This window comes from Leucoraja erinacea, chromosome 7, assembly GCF_028641065.1.
Source record: "Leucoraja erinacea ecotype New England chromosome 7, Leri_hhj_1, whole genome shotgun sequence".
Taxonomy (NCBI): Eukaryota; Metazoa; Chordata; class Chondrichthyes; order Rajiformes; family Rajidae; genus Leucoraja; species Leucoraja erinaceus.
Genome location: NC_073383.1, coordinates 42799213 through 42817544, shown reverse-complemented (window position 1 = coordinate 42817544; position 18332 = coordinate 42799213). Strand labels below are relative to the sequence as shown.

Here is an 18332-nt window from a genome sequence, read left to right as displayed (position 1 = left end):
GGACAAACGTTGGCAGCTGTTTCCCAATATTGCAATTGTGATTACATCTCAAAGTGCTTCATTAGATGTAAAGTTCTTCAGGATGTCATAGTCGGCATGGTTGCACAGCGATTGAGTTGCTGCCTTAACGCGAATGCAGTGTCGGAGACCCAGGTTCGATCCCAACTACGGGTGCTGTCTGTACAGAGTTTGTACATTCTCCCCGTGACCTGCGTGCGTTTTCTCCAAGATCTTTGGTTTCTGCCCACACTCCAAAGACGTAGAGGTTTGTAGGTTAATTGGCTTGGCAAATGTAAAAATTGTCTCTGGTGTGTGTAGGATGGTGTTAATGTGCAGTGGGCAGAGGGGCCTGTTTCGATTTCTCTCTCTAAACTAAACTAAACTAAAATGTGTAAGGTGCTAAATAAATAAATCTAATGTAATCATATCTATTACATTTTCTAGCGTGTCTGCAATCTTGACATGTCGATAGACTTTTCCTATGGACACTTTGGATATGGTTATTCTAATCAGGTAGGACTGCATTAGATACTTTGCAGAAATGTGTTATGCTTGCCTTCGTAGGCCAAGCATTGGGTCTCAGAGTTGGGATGTCAAGTTGCAATTGTACATAACATTGGTTAGTGCTGTGTACTGTTCTGGTGGCCACACTGCAGAAAGGATGCGGTAACAAAAGAGAGTGCAGATGAGATTCACCATGTTGCCTGCAATCGAAGGCTATAGTTATTAGAGATTGCATAGGCTGGATATATTCTCACTGGAATTTGGGAGACTGAGGAATAACCAGAATATGTTAATAACATTTCAAAGGCAAGACAGGATGGATTGCCAGTATCTATTCCCCAAGGCTAGGTGGATCTAAATGGATACACTTTCTCGTTCCTGCTCGCCGGACCTGGAGCACCTGACGATCTCATGCCGTCCATTCTACCTTCCCCATGAGTTTGGCTCAGTGATCGTCACAGCTGTCTACATCCCACCGCATGCGGGCACAGAAGTGGCACTATCGGCCCTACACGATGTGCTATGTTGACACCAAAACAAGTACCCAGATGCGGCTATGGTGGTGGCTGGAGATTTTAATAAATGAAATCTCAAAAAGGTCATGCCGAACTTCTACCAACACATCACGTGTGCCACCAGGGGGGAAAGAACCTTGGACCACTCCTATACGCCGTTCCGGAAGGGCTACAAGGCCGTTTCACTCCCTCCTTTTGGAAAATCTGACCATGCTGCTATGTTCCTGCTGCCAGAGTACAAACAAAGGATAGTACGGGAAGCAGCAGTGACGAGGGACGTAAAGCGGTGGTCCGACCAGTCAGAGGCCATGCTGCAAGATGCACTGAGTGATATCGACTGGAATGTGTTCCATGCAAGTTCCAGTGACGTCAGTGAGTTCGTGGAAGCGGTCACGGACTTCATTGCAACAATAGCCGATAACATCGTCCTCAAGGTAAGGGTTAGCATCTTTCCAAATCAAAAACCCTGGGTGGACAGGTCCATTTGTGTTGCCCTAAATGCCCGCACCACTACTTACAACTCTGGCATGGCATCCGGAAATATGGACGTCTACAAAGTAGAGCCCTGCCGACTACGAAGGGCGGTGAAGGGCGCAAAAAAGGAAGTACAGGGACAAGATGGAGTCACAGATGGAGCAGCAGGACACCAGATGCCTTTGGCAGGGGCCAAGAACTATAACTAACTACCGGAGCAGCCCCCCCTCAACCGGAAGTGCCGGCACCTCCCTAGCTGATGACCTGAACTCTTTCTATGCACGTTTCGATACGGGCAACATCACCCCAGGCGTGCCGGCTAACGACAACACCGCCCACGTGCTAGCTAGCGAGGCTGGAGGGAGGCCCTCCGCTGGGGATGGATACACATTCTCATTGTCCGAGCACGACGTGAGGAGGGCTCTGACACGTGTGAACACGAGGAAAGCTGGAGGCCCAGATGGCATCTCTGGGCAAGTACTTAAGTCTTGTGCTACGCAGCTAGCTCCGGTGTTCACTACAATATTCAACCTCTCCCTGGCCAAGTCTGTGGTCCCTGCCTGCTTCAAAAGATCCATAATTGTACCTGTACCAAAGAATGCCTCTCCAGCTTGTTTAAATAACTACTCACCTCGGTAGTCATGAAATGCTTCTAGAGGCTGGTCAAGAACCATATCTGCACCTTCCTCCCTCGCAACATGGACCCGCTACAGTTCGCATACCGTCCGAACAGATTCACGGACGATGCGGTCTCCCAGGTTCTGCACACACTCTCTCTCACCTTGACAGCCACAAGAGGGGCTATGTGAGGATGCTGTTCATAGACTACAGTTCAGCCTTCAACACGATAGTCCCCACCAGACTTGCTGAGATGTTGCTGGAATTGGGGCTCAACACCCCCCTATGTGCCTGGGTCCTGGACTTTCTCACCGTCAGGCCCCAGGTAGTCAAGATGGGAGGAAATACATTGAAGACCCTCACCCTGAGCACAGGATCCCCCCAGGGTTGCGTCCTCAGCCCCCTACTGTACTCCCTGTACACACATGACTGTGTGGCTAGGTTCAGCTCCAACTCTATAATCAAGTTTGCTGATGACACTGTGGTGGAGGACCTGATCATCGAAAATAATGAGAAGGCCTACCGGGAAGAGGTGGCTGATCTGGCACTCTGGTGTCAGGACAACAGCCTCCTCTTGAATGTCAAAAAAACTAAGGAGCTGATCGTGGACTTTAGGAGGCACAACATCCGAGGACGTACACGCCACTGAAGATAAATGGGGATACCATGGATAGGGTGAGCTGCTTTAAATATCTGGGAGTCCACATCTCAGAGGATCTGACATGGACATTAAACGCTGCTGCACTCGTGAGTAAGTCAAGGCAGCGCCTTTACCACCTCAGGCAGCTGAGGAAATTCAGAGTCTCTCTGAGGATCCTCCAGTGCTTCTACTCAGCGGCTGTAGAAAGCATCTTGTCCAGAAACATCACAATCTGGTTTGGGAACTGCTCTGCCCAGGACAAGAAGGCTCTGAAGAGAGTAGTGCCTTCAGCTGAACGCACTATGGGAACTACACTCGCCCCTCTGCAGGAACTATACGTCAGAAAGTGCAGAGCCAGCAGAAATTATGGGGGACCCCTTCCACCCCTGCAACAGACTGTTCCAGCTGCTACGGTCAGGCAAACGCCTCTGCTGTCACGCTGTGAAAACAGAGAGGATGAGAAGGAGTTTCTTCACAGAGGCCATTAGGACTGTAAACTCTTATCTCACCAGGGATTAACTTACTGTACCAATTTACTGTTGTGTTGTGTCTTTTTAAACTTGCTGTTTTTTTCTCACAAATATGTAATTACTGATTGTTCTATTCTGTTTTGTAATTTTTTTGCACAATCCTCAAGCATTGCCACTTTTCATTTCACTGCACATCTCGTATGTGTATGTGACAAATAAACTTGACTTGACGACTAAAACTGGACGGCATTGGATCAAAGTGAGAGGGGAACAATTTAAGGAGATTGAGGAGTAAGCTTATCATACAGAGGTGATGAATATCTTGAATGAACTGAGTTTGAGAGGCAGAGATGAAGCAGAAAAAATGACCACATTTAAAAGGCATTTGGCCAGGTATTTAGATAGGGAAGATGTAGAGGGATACGGGTCTAATGTGGAATTAGCGCAGATGGGCATCATGATCCAGCTGGCATAGACTTGATGTACAAACAGCCTTTGCTACTGTAAGAAAACATGAGAAGACATTGAAAGAAAATTTTAAAACTGATTTTATTTGCGTTTCTGTCTGTTTAAGCATATTTGGGCCACGACACAGTAAACAGGGTTATGAGGCCAATGGGTAAATGAGGGCAGTCAGAGAGGGTGGTTATAGATAAAATAGAACACTGAGAGAACAGCAGGTCAATAGACAATAGGTGCAGGAGTAGGCCATTTGGCCCTTTTGAGCCAGCACCGCCATTCAATGTGATCATGTGATTCCAATCACTACCCCGTTCCTGCCTTCTCCCCATATCCCCTGACTCCGCTATCTTTAAGAGATAGTCAAGCAGCATCTGTGGAGGCAATTGAGGTAAGTTCATGTTTCAGATCAAGACACTGCATCATGATTGAGATGAAACAGGAGATTGCCGGTATATAGCTCTGCGATCAGGGGTAGGACAGAGTCTGGAGGGTGATGGGTGGAAATTGATAATGAGAGCATGATGGGCAGATGGAATCAGGTGGAGAGACCAAATGGGAGAGATAAACAAATGGAGTAGAAACAAGGTGGATGGGTGTGCATTGTGAGCATTAGAGGGGATGGAGGGTGGGTGGGTGTGCTTTATCTGAAATTGGAAAATTCAGTGTTGCAATCTACCCAAGCAGAATATGTGGTGTACTTCTAATATGCATTTTCCTCTCCATAGCAATGGTGAAGGTTGAGGTCAGACATTGCTACGGAGAAGCCAAATGCATATATGAAGAGAAACACCTTGCATTCTGCTTTAGTAGCTCACAACCCAATAGTATAAATATTGAATTTTCCATTTGAAGGTAGCTCAAACCTCTGGCTCTCTCCTCCCATACATGCTCACCTATTGTTGAATGATGAGACCCACACACAGCGGTTATAACTCATAGTCTTTATTACAGTACAAGCGGAGGGAACATAACATGCTTTTGTTCCCACGGTCTGCGTCAAATCTAAAGAGAAACAGTGACGCACTAACTAACAGGACCGGTGTGTCCAGGGTAGGGATGAAGATTTGGAGTGGACTACATAAGGAATGTGCAGCATGCATAATCTGTGTAGTAATGTATTTATAGTAAAGACAGACTAATCTACATCCTTCCTCTTAAGGAATTAGCTTGGAAGAGTTGTGATCCAACGGAATCTGTGAAAATGAACTTTTGGCATCTAGAACTGAGAATACTGTTGTTTTTTCCCAGCTGCTCTGCAACATCTTCCAATGTACGCATTGGATAGTGTGGTTGTTTGATGGCAGTGTTTAAATCTTTAGGTTTGATACAAATCCGTATTTCATCCTTATTCTTTTTTTGTTGCTACTACCATGGATGAGACCCAGTCCAATGGGTCTCCATTCTGTTGAGTTCTTTTTGTACCCAATCCCGCAAAGCATGGGGAATACAGGACGGACAACTGGCAGGACTTCAGGGTCGGTCGTGATCGTGTACTTGATGGGAAGATTGCCCAGCTTGCTGTCAAAAAGATCTCCGTATTGTGCCAGGAACTGTTGAGTAGAGCTACCTGCAGCAGAAGCTGATGAACTGCCCCACCAAAGGTGACCAAATCTAGGTTGTTGCAGGCGACAATGCCAAGCAGAGAAGTCACTTTTTCTCGGAGAATAAAGAAGCTCAGATTGTAGACACGTGACGCTAGATGGCACTGTATCTCTACTCTTCCAACAGGGAGCACTGCACCCCCTCCAAATGGAAGTCACGTGGCAGCGGTTTGATGGATGACCTCGGATTTCCAAATCCTTTTGAGCTCGGATAAGGACAGAACATTGCAACGAGCTCCAGTATCGAGCTAAGCAATAACACTTGTACCGTTAATGAGTAGAGTGACCATGGGATCTCAGTGTTTACAAGACAAGTCCGACAAGGAAATGTATCTTTTAACCTGTCTCTCGAAGGCAGGCAGCATGTCCTCGTTAGTCAGAGAGGTTGATGTGGGAGTTACGTGGGAAGGTTCTGGCTGTAAGCTTTCCCGTTGTAGTAGGTGCACTGATTGCTTTGTCTCTACTCTGTTCCCATGTGAGCGGCAGCAGTGGATGAAATGATTTCTGCGTTTACAGTTGTTACAAACTTTTCCATAAGCCGAGCATTGTTCATGAATAACTGTATGCGAACCTCCACAGTTCACACAATTACTAATAAATCCGACACCTGATCTACCAGGCACATGTGAAGGCTGGCGCTGGGCCAGATAAAACATGCCGGCAACATTTAGATCATAGGCAGAGTGGGGACCTGGCCCCAGTGTGAGAGTCTGTCATCTAGCGATTCATAGAAACATAGAAATTAGGTGCAGGAGTAGGCCATTCGGCCCTTCGAGCCTGCACCGCCATTCAATATGATCATGGCTGATCATCCAACTCAGTCTCAGTCTCAGATTCTCAGCCCTTTCCAGAGTGAGATCTGCATCATGTATAAGTTCATCACGTACCTTGTCATTGAGAATACCATAAACCAATCTGTCACATATAAGACTACCACATAGGTTTTCAAACTCGTATTGGCAGGCGATGTGCTTTAAAGAACTGATATAGGCTTTGACAGGCTCACCTTGCCTATGGTTGCGCGAAAAGAATCTGTGGCGCTCCATTGCGTGATTGGTGCGTAGCTCACACAGCTGTCTGAACTTGTTCAGTAGGCAGACGAGGTAATCTATACTTTCTGCCGGGACTATCTGAACACGCACAGCGTTTCCGTGAGCTGGGGCGTAGTGGAATCTGCGAGCACATCGAGTGACTTCTGTACCAGCCAGATTGAGGAGAATGGAGTCACAAACCTCTGGCGCAGCGGTACGATGTGCTGCATGAATATACACGGTGAAGTCCTCTTCAAAGATGCGCCATTGCTCGACGAGGTCACCATCAAACACTAAAGGTTCAGGCTTACGAAGTGTGCCAACCATAGTGAAATATCAAACTGAACAAAAAAACAAACTGGAACCAAATAGGCGAGTAAGGGGTCCATGATTTCTGACCATGTTGAATAATGAAACCCACACATGGTGGTTATAACATAGTCTTTATTACAGTACAAGTGGAGGGAACATCACATGCTTTCGCCTCCATGGTCATGTCAAGTCAACTTTATTTGTCACATACACATACAAGATATGCAGTGAAATGAAAGTGGCAATGCCTGTGGTCTGTATCAAATCTAAAGAGAAACAGTGACGCACTAACTAACAGGACCGGTGTGTCCAGGGTAGGGATGAAGATCTGGAGTGGACTATATAAGGAATGTGCAGCATGCATAATCTGCGTGGTGATGTGTATATATATATATATATATATATATATATATATATATATATATATATACATATATATATATATATATATATATATACATATATACATATATACATATATATATATATATAGTAATGACAGACTAATCTACACCTACCCACCTGCTTTTCTTCTCTATTTGTTCATTCTTTCCCCTCCTCCCATTCCATCTACCCTCATCCCCTCCACATCTGGTTCCACCTACTGACATCTAACTCGCCCTCCTTCAAACTGCTTTACACAAGTAACTTTTCCTCTTTCCTCTCAGTTTTGATGCAGTATCTCCACTTGAAAAGCTGACTTGCACCTTTTGCCTTCACAGACGCTGCCTGAACTGCTGAGTTCCAGTTCTTTCTGTTCTAGATTATTTTCGAGACTCCCCAGCACCTGCACTCTTCTCCTCCCTTGACCAAAGAATGCAGGTGTTGCATAGTGCAGAGCAGGAAGACACGAATGTTGCCCGACCCACTATGTATTTCCAGTATTTTCTGTTTTTATATTAGAACATAATAAAACTGGTTAAAATCCTATTGCACCTCTGCATAATAGTTTTTTGTGAGCCTGACTGCACATGGTTTATTTTTCCCTCTTTTGCTTACTTTCGTACCAGCTGCGACAAGTGGAAAAAGATAAATCGGGCATCAATGAGAATTCCCTTTTTCTCCGAATCCCCCCATTAGAGAACAGGAAGGATGAAGTCAAGTAAGCATGTATTTTGTTTTGAATTATTGCTTGAACTGATATCAATATTGTACATCTGAAAATAGTGTGATCTGTGTGTTCCATAATCCATCTGACAAGGGAAGAGCGAGAGGTGGTTCATAATATTTTGTTGCTGAGGTAGGATTAGGGTTGTGTAGGTCAGTTCAAAAACTTGATAGTTGTAGGAAATTATCTGAGTTTGAGTTTATTACCACGTGTACCAAGGTACAGTGAAAAGCTTTTGTTGCGTGCTAACCAGTCAGCGGAAAGAATGTATGATTTCAATCGAGCCATCCACAGTGTACAGATACATGATAATGAGAATAACGTTAATAACGTTTAGTGAATGAATGGATGATGAATGAATGAATGATTGAATGAATGAAGATAAAGTTCAAGAATGAGTGCAAGATAAAGTCCAATAAAGTCCGATCAAAAATAGTCCAAGGGTCTTTGATGAGGCAGATAGTAGCTCAGAACTGCTCTCCAGTTGTTGGAAGGATCGTTCAGTTGCCTGATAACAGCTGAGTAGAAACTGTTCCTGAATCTGGAGGTGTGCGTTTACATACTTCTGTACCTTTTGCCCGATGAGAGAAGGGAGAAGAGAGAGTGGCCAGGGAGTGACTCGTCCTTGATAATGCTGATCACCTTGCCCAGGCAGCGTGAGGTGTAAATGGAGTCAATGGAAGGGAGGTCGGTTTGTGTGATGATCTGGGCTGCGTCCGCAATTCTGTACAATTTCTTGCGGTCTTGGATGTAGCTGTTCCCAAACCACTCTGTGATGCATCACGATAAAATGCTTTCTACAGCGCATCAGTTCCTGAACTTGGTCGTGTGGGTACGTCCTCAGGCTTTGACTCATGAGGATTGTTGACTACATGGTGCGAACTGGTTTTTTTTGTAACTCGTTCTTGGTCTTCGTGCAGTTCGGATGGCAGTGAGGGCACTAGCATACTGCTCTTGCAGAAAATCAGGGAGACTTCCAAAGTGCGTGAGGACTACACATGTGGGAAGTGCGTCCAGCCGCAGTTCCTGACTGACTGCATGAGGGAACTGGAGCTGTAACTGGATTACCTGTATCTTTAAACTAAAGTAAACTAAACTAAACCTCATGATTGACCCAAAATGCTGGAGAACTCAGCGGGACAGGCATCATCTCTGGAGAGAAGGTATGGGTGACATTTTGGATCGAGATTCTTGTTCAGACTGAAAGTCACGGGAAAGGGGATGCTGCCTGTCTCGCTGAGTTACTCCAGCATATTGTGTCTATCTTCGGTTTAAACCAACATCTGCATCCTACACATGAGCCTCATGATTGTTGGGGAGAATAAAATTACACCTAAGATACAGTTGGAAAGTAGATGGATGACCAGCAGGATGGGGAGTAGGCACAGAATGCAGAAAACCCCTGTGGCTATTCAACTTGAAAACAAGTATACACTTTTGGATACTGTTGGAGGGGATGACCGATGAGGAGAGAGCAGCAGCAGTCAGGTACAAGGCACCAGGCCTATTTCTGAAGCACAGCCCAGAAGGATGAAGTCAGTCAGGACTATAGTGATAGGAGACTCGCTAGGTGGGCAGACAGGAGACACTGAGGCAGCAAATTGAGCTCCAGTGTGATGTGTTGCTTCCCTCATGCCTAGGGTCCAGGATTTTCTGGAGCAGTTGCAGAAACCGTGGACGCATTGGTGATCATTTTCCAATGTTCTATAGATTCAGGATCAGTTCCTGTGGATTGGAGGGTAGTTAATGTTATCCTACTTGTTAAGAAAGGCGGGAGAGACAAAACAGGGAATTATAGACCAGTTAGCCTGACATTGGTGATGGGGAAGATGCTGGAGTCAATTATAAAAGATGAAATAGCGGCACATTTGGAGAGCAGTAACATGATCCGTTCGAGTCAGCATGGATTTACGAAGGGGAAATCATGCTTGGCTAATCTTCTGGAATTTTTTGAGGATTTTTCTTTGAAAATGGACAAGGGAGAGCCCGAGGATGTAGTGTACCTGGACTTTCAGAAAGCATTTGATAAGGTCCCACTTAGGAGATTAGTTGACAAAATTAGAGCACATGGTACGGGGGTAGGGTACTGAAATGGATAGAAAATTGGTTAGCAGACAGGAAACAAAGAGTAGAGATTAATGGGTCCCTTTCAGAATGGCAGGCAGTTACTAGTGGCGTACCGCAAGACCACAGCTATTTACAATATACCAATGATTTCGATGAAGGGATTCAAAGTAACATCAGCAAATTTGCAGATGACACAAAGCTGGGTGGCAGTGTGAACTGTGAGGAGGATGCTATGAGGATGCAGGGTGACTTGGACAGGTTGGGTGAGTGGGCAGATGCATGGCTAATCATAGTTATACTGCACAGAAATAAGCCCATCTCGCCCATGCCGACCAAGATGCCCACCTAAGCTAGCCCGATTTTCCTGCATAAATCACATACCCTCCTATACCTTTCCTATCCACGTTCCTGTACAAATGTCTTTTAAATATTATTATTGCACCTGGGTCCTCCCCAGGTTATGAATGCCCAACATGTTTTCAGCACATGTGTGATGAATTTTCAGGAGACGGGCAGGATGGATTCGTCAGCTGCAGCCATTTTCTGCTGTGTGTGAACTCTGTTTGCAGTGATATCTGAATGGTTGAGTTGAGCACCCTTATTAATCTACATGTTGTCCGTGGCTGGCCTTTGCTTTTTATTTAAATATACATTTCCAACTTGCAAACTGCTCAGGTCACGAACAGTTCGCAGGACAGAACCCTATCATAACCTGGGAGGACCTGTACTTCAATTAATGGGCAGCATGAGCTTGATGGGCCGAAGATCTGTTTTCTGTGCTGTATAACACTCAGAACTGTTTTCAAGATTTTGTGGAGCTTTTGAAAAAAATTGGATGTGTAATGTTTGCCTCCTTTATGATAAATAGTAAACTGCTGTTGGAAAAAAACTTTTTTTGTGCCTCACGCCGTGTTTCAAATCTTGTCTTGCTTTTTTTCTGCAGCAACGTGATTACCTATCAGACCATGCCATACCCAATGTTCCTGCCTGAGGAGCTTCAGGTATCGGTTGGCGGCCTTGGGAGGGAGAGAGAGAGGGAAACCGTTGCAGCTGAGTCATCTGAATATTTCACTAAGGTTCCTCGGAGAGTCTTGCAGCTCATGAAGACAAGAAAAAGGCAAGTCACTTCTCGTTTGTATTTAAGCACCAGAAATGACATGGAATTATGGTAATTTGCAGCACTACCAAAGGGCTTAAATTCTACAAATAGACATAGTTATGACTGTCAGGGAGCTCCTATCATGGCAGTAACATAGAAACATAGAAAATAGGTGCAGGAGCAAGCCATTCGGCCCTTCGAGACTGCACCGCCATTCAATATGATCATGGCTGATCATCCAACTCAGTATCCCGTACCTACCTTCTCTCCATACCCCCTGATCCCTTTAGCCACAAGGGCCACATCTAACTCCCTCTTAAATATAGCCAATGAACTGGCCTCAACTACCTTCTGTGGCAGAGAGTTCCAGAGATTCACCACTCTCTGTGTGAAAAATGTTTTTCTCATCTCGGTCCTAAAGGATTTTCCCTCTATCCTTAAGCTGTGACCCCTTGTCCTGGACTTCCCCAACATTGGGAACAATCTTCCTGCATCTAGCCTGTCCAACCCCTTAAGAATTTTGTAAGTTTCTATAAGATCCCCCCTCAATCTCCTAAATTCTAGCGAGTACAAGCCGAGTCTATCCAGTCTTTCTTCATATGAAAGTCCTGACATCCCAGGAATCAGTCTGGTGAACCTTCTATGTACTCCCTCTATGGCAATAATGTCCTTCCTCAGATTTGGAGACCAAAACTGTACGCAATACTCCAGGTATGGTCTCCAGTAGTAAGGACATCAAATAATTTCTCTCTTGCAAAGAATTGGCACCAACACTCAGGCTATTTCACAGGGACAGAGCTACTGAACTGGCAAAGCAGACAAACGGGAAGTGAAAAACTAGCTAAACTAGGATAGATCAGACCAAGTACCATTGACTTGCCTGAGTAGCATAAGTAGATGAGAAAAATATACAATTATTGCAGTATTGTAATCAACAGTAAATATAAAGAATGGAGAAGAACTTCCCTGATAAGCAATAGAATAACAAAATAAGAATATGAGCAAATATATCTAAAGTTAAAATATTCAGCAGATTAAGCAGCATCTGTGGAAACTGAAACAGTTGAATTTTCAGGTCAATTGGCTTTTGACTGAACTTGGCATTGTTGAATGAGCAAGAATGTAGAACAAAGTTGTTGATGGGAATAGTTCTAAGATGTAAGCAAGAAAGGAGAATGACATGTCATTGGTGGAATCCATTTAATAGAAAAGACGGTGTTAAATGAACAAAAAATGCTTCTTGCTACACTGGATGGGACCGGATTGTGTTCTCGGGCGAGGCTAAGAGTGGGGGCATCAGCTTTCTAATTAACTCCACATGGTGCTTGGATGTGGCAGTCCTAGCGAGCTCCTGCTCCTCAGAACTGAAATATATTACAGTGAAGTGTCATCCATATTACCCGTCATGGGAATTCAATTTGGCTATCCTGATAATAGTCTACATCCCAGCACATGCTGATGCAAAGCTTGCACTTGTGGAATTATGCACTGTCACCAATAGCCTTGAAACAAAGTAGCCTGAGGCATTGTTCATAATAGGGGACTTCAATCAGGCCAACCTCAAAAGTGTGCTGCCAAACTACTATCAACATATTTCCTGCCCAATCAGAGGCATAAATACCCTTGACCACTGCTACATCACCATCAAAAACGCAAACCGCTCCATTCCCAGAGTGCACTTTGGTAAATTTGATCACCTGGTTGTGCTTCTACTCTCTCCATGCAAGCAGAAACTGTAACGGAGGTATCCCGTACAGAAAGTCGTGCAGTGCTAGTCTGAGGAAATGGATGAGATCCTTTGATTGCTACGAGTCAGTGGACTTTTCCATATTCAAGGAGCCTATGGCTAACCTAGATTAATATGCCACTGCTGTCACAAACTTCATCAACAAGAGGGTCGCGGACATTGCACCAAAAAAGTCGATGTGCATGTTCCCCAACCAGAAACCATAGATAAATCGTGAAGTGTAAGTATACGGCATTCAAATCAAACGATCCCAAGAGGTGCATGACATTTGTCTATGACCTTCGCAGAGCCATTTAGGATGCCAAGGGGGAATTCTGGACCGAGCTCGAGTCCCAACGCAATGACACGGATACCCATGGTGGCAAGGTCTTGCATGCTACAACAGGCTATAAAGCAAAGGCTGGCAGCAATGGGTTCCTCCCCAATGAACACAATGTGTTGTATGTCCACTTTGAACAGAAGATCAGTGGAGGGATGTCACTCGCCCTGCCAGTCTCAAGCCCATCAGTATCAACAGTTACTGCAGCAGAGATAAGATCGGCCTTACTGAGAGTGAACCAGCGGAAAGCAACAGGTCCGGATGGACTCACTGGCCGGGTCGTTGGGGCCCACGCGGATCAGCTGGCAGAGTTATTCATGGACATTTTTAACCCATCACTACTCCATTCTGAGGTCCCCACCTGTTTCAAGGAGACCGCGATAATCCCGGTGCCAAAGAAAACTAAGGCAGGTACCTTAATGACTACTGTCCAGTGGCTTTAACATTCATCAATGTGAAATGCATGAGAGACTGGTGATGGCATGCTCCAGCCCTATGTGTTTTAATTGACTATGTTTTTTCATAGTGGTGCCATTGGGATTTTCTTTGCTCTCCTGGGATCTGAAAGGCTGCACCCAATGTATGCACCATGTAGTGGTTTATATCCTTCTGCATTCCATTGGAGTGTCAATGCACTGGAGTGCGGTTTAAATCCTTCCATTCTTGCTGAGTGCCATTACTGGCCCCAGTCGCTGAGACAAAAGCAGTATTTCCCAAATTTGAAGTTCTTCACCAAAAGGGTCTGCATTCCTAGAAAATGGTTCAAATCGTGATTTTCCGTAATGCCAAGCAGCTTCATTTGCTTCAGTGACAATAAACACAAGTTGAAGAGTTTTTATTTTCCTGTAGATTCTGCAAGAGCTCATTTTTATTGCAAACCTCCACATTTTGAGTTGTGATTTATGGATTTCCAGGATGGGAGTGAGTCTAGATTGTGACTCGTTGAATTTTATATTCCAGACTGGATCTGCTGAGAAACGAATACGATAAGAAGAAAACTCAAGAACAGCGCATTGAATTCTTGGAACAGCTGATTCTAAAGAGAACGGGGAAATCTGGAAAAATACTGAGATCTGAGAGAAGAGATAAGGTGAGATTAACACATGCAGCCTTTCAGTGATTAAAGTAAAATGTTTGCAAGTAATCTTTGTTTCTTTGCACATTTTTGTCATGTGTGGCTCCTGAATCAAATTTTACTTGATTACATTCCTGTGATATTCAATAGACCACATTATAGATTATAGGCACCATAAAAGTAGAGGGTGAGGTTGCATATAAAAATATTAGTTGGAGTCGATTGGCAGTTTAATGGCCTGCCATCATCTGTTCAGGTGGGGTGGGAGATTGCAACCTTCACGTGGTCCGCCCTGTTTCAATGAATGCAATCAACTTGGCGTGCACAATCAAATAAGATCAAGTAGAACAAGTTGTCCTACAACCTTAGGCTGTGCACGCCATACGCATGAAGGAGAAGGTCTGTTCAGGTGGTAGAGTTCTGTTCACCATCCCATTGGTGCTGGGTAAGAGTTGCACAGGGAGGATTTACAGTGGCTTGCAAAAGTATTCATACCCCTTGAACTTTTCCACATTTTGCCACGTTACAACCACAAACGTAAATACCCCTAAATAAAATCCAGTGCAACCAATTGGCTTCAGAAGTCACCTAATTAGTAAATAGAGTCCACTTGTGTGTAATCTAATCTCAGTATAAATACAGCTGTTCTGTGAAGGCCTCAGAGGTTTGTTAGAGAACATTAGTGAACAAACAGCATCATGAAGCCAAAGGAACACACCAGACAGGTCAGGGATAAAGTTGTGGAGAAGTTTAAAGCAGGGTTAGGTTATAAAAAATTATCCCAAGCTTTGAACATCTCACGGAACACTGTTCAATTCATCATCCGAAAATGGAAAGAGTATGGCACAACTGCAAACCTACCAAGACATGGCTGTCCACCTAAACTGACAGGCCAGGCAAGGAGAGCATTGATCAGAGAAGCAGCCAAGAGGCCCATGGTAACTCTGGAGGAGTTGCAGAGATCCACAGATCAGGTGGGAGAATCTGTCCACAGGACAACTATTAGTCGTGCACTCCACAAATCAGGCCTTTATGGAAGAGTGGCAAGAAGAAAGCCATTGTTGAAAAAAAGCCATAAGAAGTCCCGTTTGCAGTTTGCCACAAGCCATGTTGGGGACACAGCAAACATGTGGAGGAAGGTGCTCTGGTCAGATGAGACCAAAATTGAAGTTTTTGGCCTAAATGCAAAACGCTATGTGTGGCGGAAAATTAACACTGCACATCACCCTGAACACACCATCCCCACTGTGAAACATGGTGGTGGCAGCATCATGCTGTGGGGATGCTTATCTTCAGCAGGGACAGGGAAGCTGGTCAGAGTTGATGGGAAGATGGATGGAGCCAAATACAGGGCAATCTTGGAAGAAAACCAGTTAGAGTCTGCAAAAGACTTGAGACTGGGGCGGAGGTTCACCTTCCAGCAGGACAACGACCCTAAACATACAGCCAGAGCTACAATGGAATGGTTTAGATCAAAGCATATTCATGTGTTAGAATGGCCCAGTCAAAGTCCAGACCTAAATCCAATTAGGAATCTCTGGCAAGACTTGAAAATTGCTGTTCACAGATGCTCTCCATCCAATCTGACTGAGCTTGAGCTATTTTGCAAAGAAAAATGGGCAAACATTTAAATCTCTAGATGTGCAAAGCTGGTAGAGACATACACCAAAAGACTTGCAGCTGTAATTGCAGCGAAAGGTGGTTCTACAAAGTATTCAGCCCCCCCTGAGTCAATACTTCTGCACGCCACATTTTTCAGTTTTTTATTTGTAAAAACATTTGAAAACCATGTATCATTTTCCTTCCACTTCACAATTATGCACCACTTTGTGTTGGTCTATCACATAAAATCCCAATTAAATACATTTACGTTTGTGGTTGTAACGTGACAAAATGTGGAAAAGTTCAAGGGGTATGAAAACTTTTGCAAGCCACTGTATGTCTGGTGACCTATGGTAGGAAGTGTGGGGAGTACCACTACTTGAGGCTGGAGATCAAACTTCCATGAATATTTCCAGGCAAATTATATGAGGCAGGCTGTGTGAGAGGCTCCAGGCCATTCTAACTGCTGAAGGTTATTACGTAGTCCTTTATCATGTCCCAGCATGCATGACGCCGAAGCCGTTGGATGGCACCAATGCCAGGGCACAATCCCAGACACATTTGGTGTGGGGGGGGGACACTTAGCAGACCCAAAACGGAGCAGAGGTTTTGGCGAAACAGTTGCCTAGTCTGTGCTAAGTTTTGCCAATGTAAAGAACGCCGCACCGAATGTTGCTAATGTTAGCAGTTGGTGTAGGTGAATCTCGAGTGTCTTCTCTGGAAGGGCTGCCCCCCTTCCATCTATTCCCTTTCTCTGGTTTCACATTTTGTGCATCTTCTCTCATTATCTCAAATCTTTTGTCTTCTTCCCATCTGTCATTTGTTCACCCATCTGCCAACAAAAGCCCCTCGTATGTATCCACCTATTACTTGCTTTGCTATGTCCAATTCCCACCTCTTCCGGCTTTCTCTCCCCTACTACAGTCAGTCTGGGAAGGGTGCCTACCTGAAGTATCACGTAACTAGGTTCTGCAGATATGCTGTCTGAGCAACTTAGTTAACCATATACCATATAACCATATAACAATTACAGCACGGAAATAGGCCATCTCGGCCCTTCTAGTCCGTGTCGAACACTTATTCTCCCCTTGTCCCATCTACCTGCACTCAGACCATAACCCTCCATTCCTTTCCCGTCCATATAACTATCCAATTTATTTTTAAATGATAAAATCGAACCTGCCTCCACCACCTCCACTGGAAGCTCATTCCACACAGCTACCACTCTCTGAGTAAAGAAGTTCCCCCTCATGTTACCCCTAAACGTCTGTCCCGTAATTCTCAAGTCATGTCCTCTTGTTTGAATCTTCCCTACTCTCATTGGGAAAAGCTTATCCACGTCAACTCTGTCTATCCCCCTCATCATTTTAAAGACCTCTATCAAGTACCCCCTTAACCTTCTGCACTCCAAAGAATAAAGACCTAACTTGTTCAACCTTTCTCTGTAACTTAGTTGCTGAAACCCAGGCAACATTCTAGTGAATCTCCTCTGTACCCTCTTTATTTTGTTGACATCCTTCCTATAATTAGGCGACCAAAATTGTACACCATACTCCAGAATTGGCCTCACCCTTGCCTTGTACAATTTTAACATTACATCCCAACTTCTATACTCAATGCTCTGATTTATAAAGGCCTGCACACCAAAAGCTTTCTTTACCACCCAAAATACATGAGATTCCACTTTCAGGGAACTGTGCACAGTTATTCCTAGAACCCTCTGTTCAACTGCATTCCTCAATTCACTACCATTTACCATGTACGTCCTATTTTGACGTCCTACCAAGATGTAGCACCTCACACTTATCAGCATTACTCCAGCCCTTTGTCCTTTTTTTGTAAACCAGTATCTGCAGTTCCTTGTGTGTGTGGATGTAAATTGGAGCATGTAAATTAGATTATTTCCCATGGGACCTGTTACGGTAATGGATGCTAATTGCATCCTAAATGCTGAGCTACTGCCCTCTGTTGGAACATGTAGCTTTTGACAGATTGCCACATCCCAGAGTGCATGGGATTGGGTCTGAGCTTTGCAGACAGCCTATTTGGAAACAATTAATTGCAATCAGCTGACCTGATGATTTTGCAAGGTTCAACTAGTGTCTCTTGAGACCCATGGGCTAAATTCTGGGCTTTATGTGGAGTTTTTGCATTCTTCCCAAGACCAAGTAGGATTCGATTGGTGCCTAGATTCCCTCCCACATCCCAGAGATGTGCTGATGGATGTATTGGGTTAATAGTAAATTATCCCAGCGAAGAAAGAATAAAAGGTAAATTGATGGGCATGTGTGAGAGTGAATACATTGTGGGGGGATGGGAGCAATGGGATTTCTTCTTTGAAAGCCAGTCTGGAATCAATGGTCTCCAAGTGAATGAATAAGGATGTGGTTATCTGGCTTTGGATTAATAATTGTGCATCTTAACGCTGAAGAAACTATGCATTTGAGCAAATTAACACATGGCTAGATTCTATTCAGCAGGTCCGGTGTGAGACAAAATATTCAATGTACGTACACTAGAGAAAAATGGTACCTGGACGTAGTGTCGAAGGACGAGAAGCCGAAGCAATGAAGTGGAAGCCAAGATACCGATCGAAAATGATGCTGAAAAGCCAAATAACCGAACGGACGCAACACCGAAAAAGCCAAATAACGGACATGACGTCTCTGGGACAGGATTTGTCAGAGA

General features: G+C 44.5%; 1 protein-coding gene across 1 annotated transcript in view; it reads left to right on the top strand.

Moving 5' to 3' along the window:
* Nucleotides 1–18332, top strand: part of LOC129698924 (uncharacterized) — a 92150-nt gene that overhangs the window by 18345 nt on the left and 55473 nt on the right. The window contains exons 7-10 of the mRNA XM_055638369.1: nucleotides 445–513; nucleotides 7638–7729; nucleotides 10746–10919; nucleotides 13928–14057. Of these exons, the coding sequence (XP_055494344.1) occupies nucleotides 445–513; nucleotides 7638–7729; nucleotides 10746–10919; nucleotides 13928–14057 (465 nt within the window). The remainder of the gene's footprint in view (nucleotides 1–444; nucleotides 514–7637; nucleotides 7730–10745; nucleotides 10920–13927; nucleotides 14058–18332) is intronic.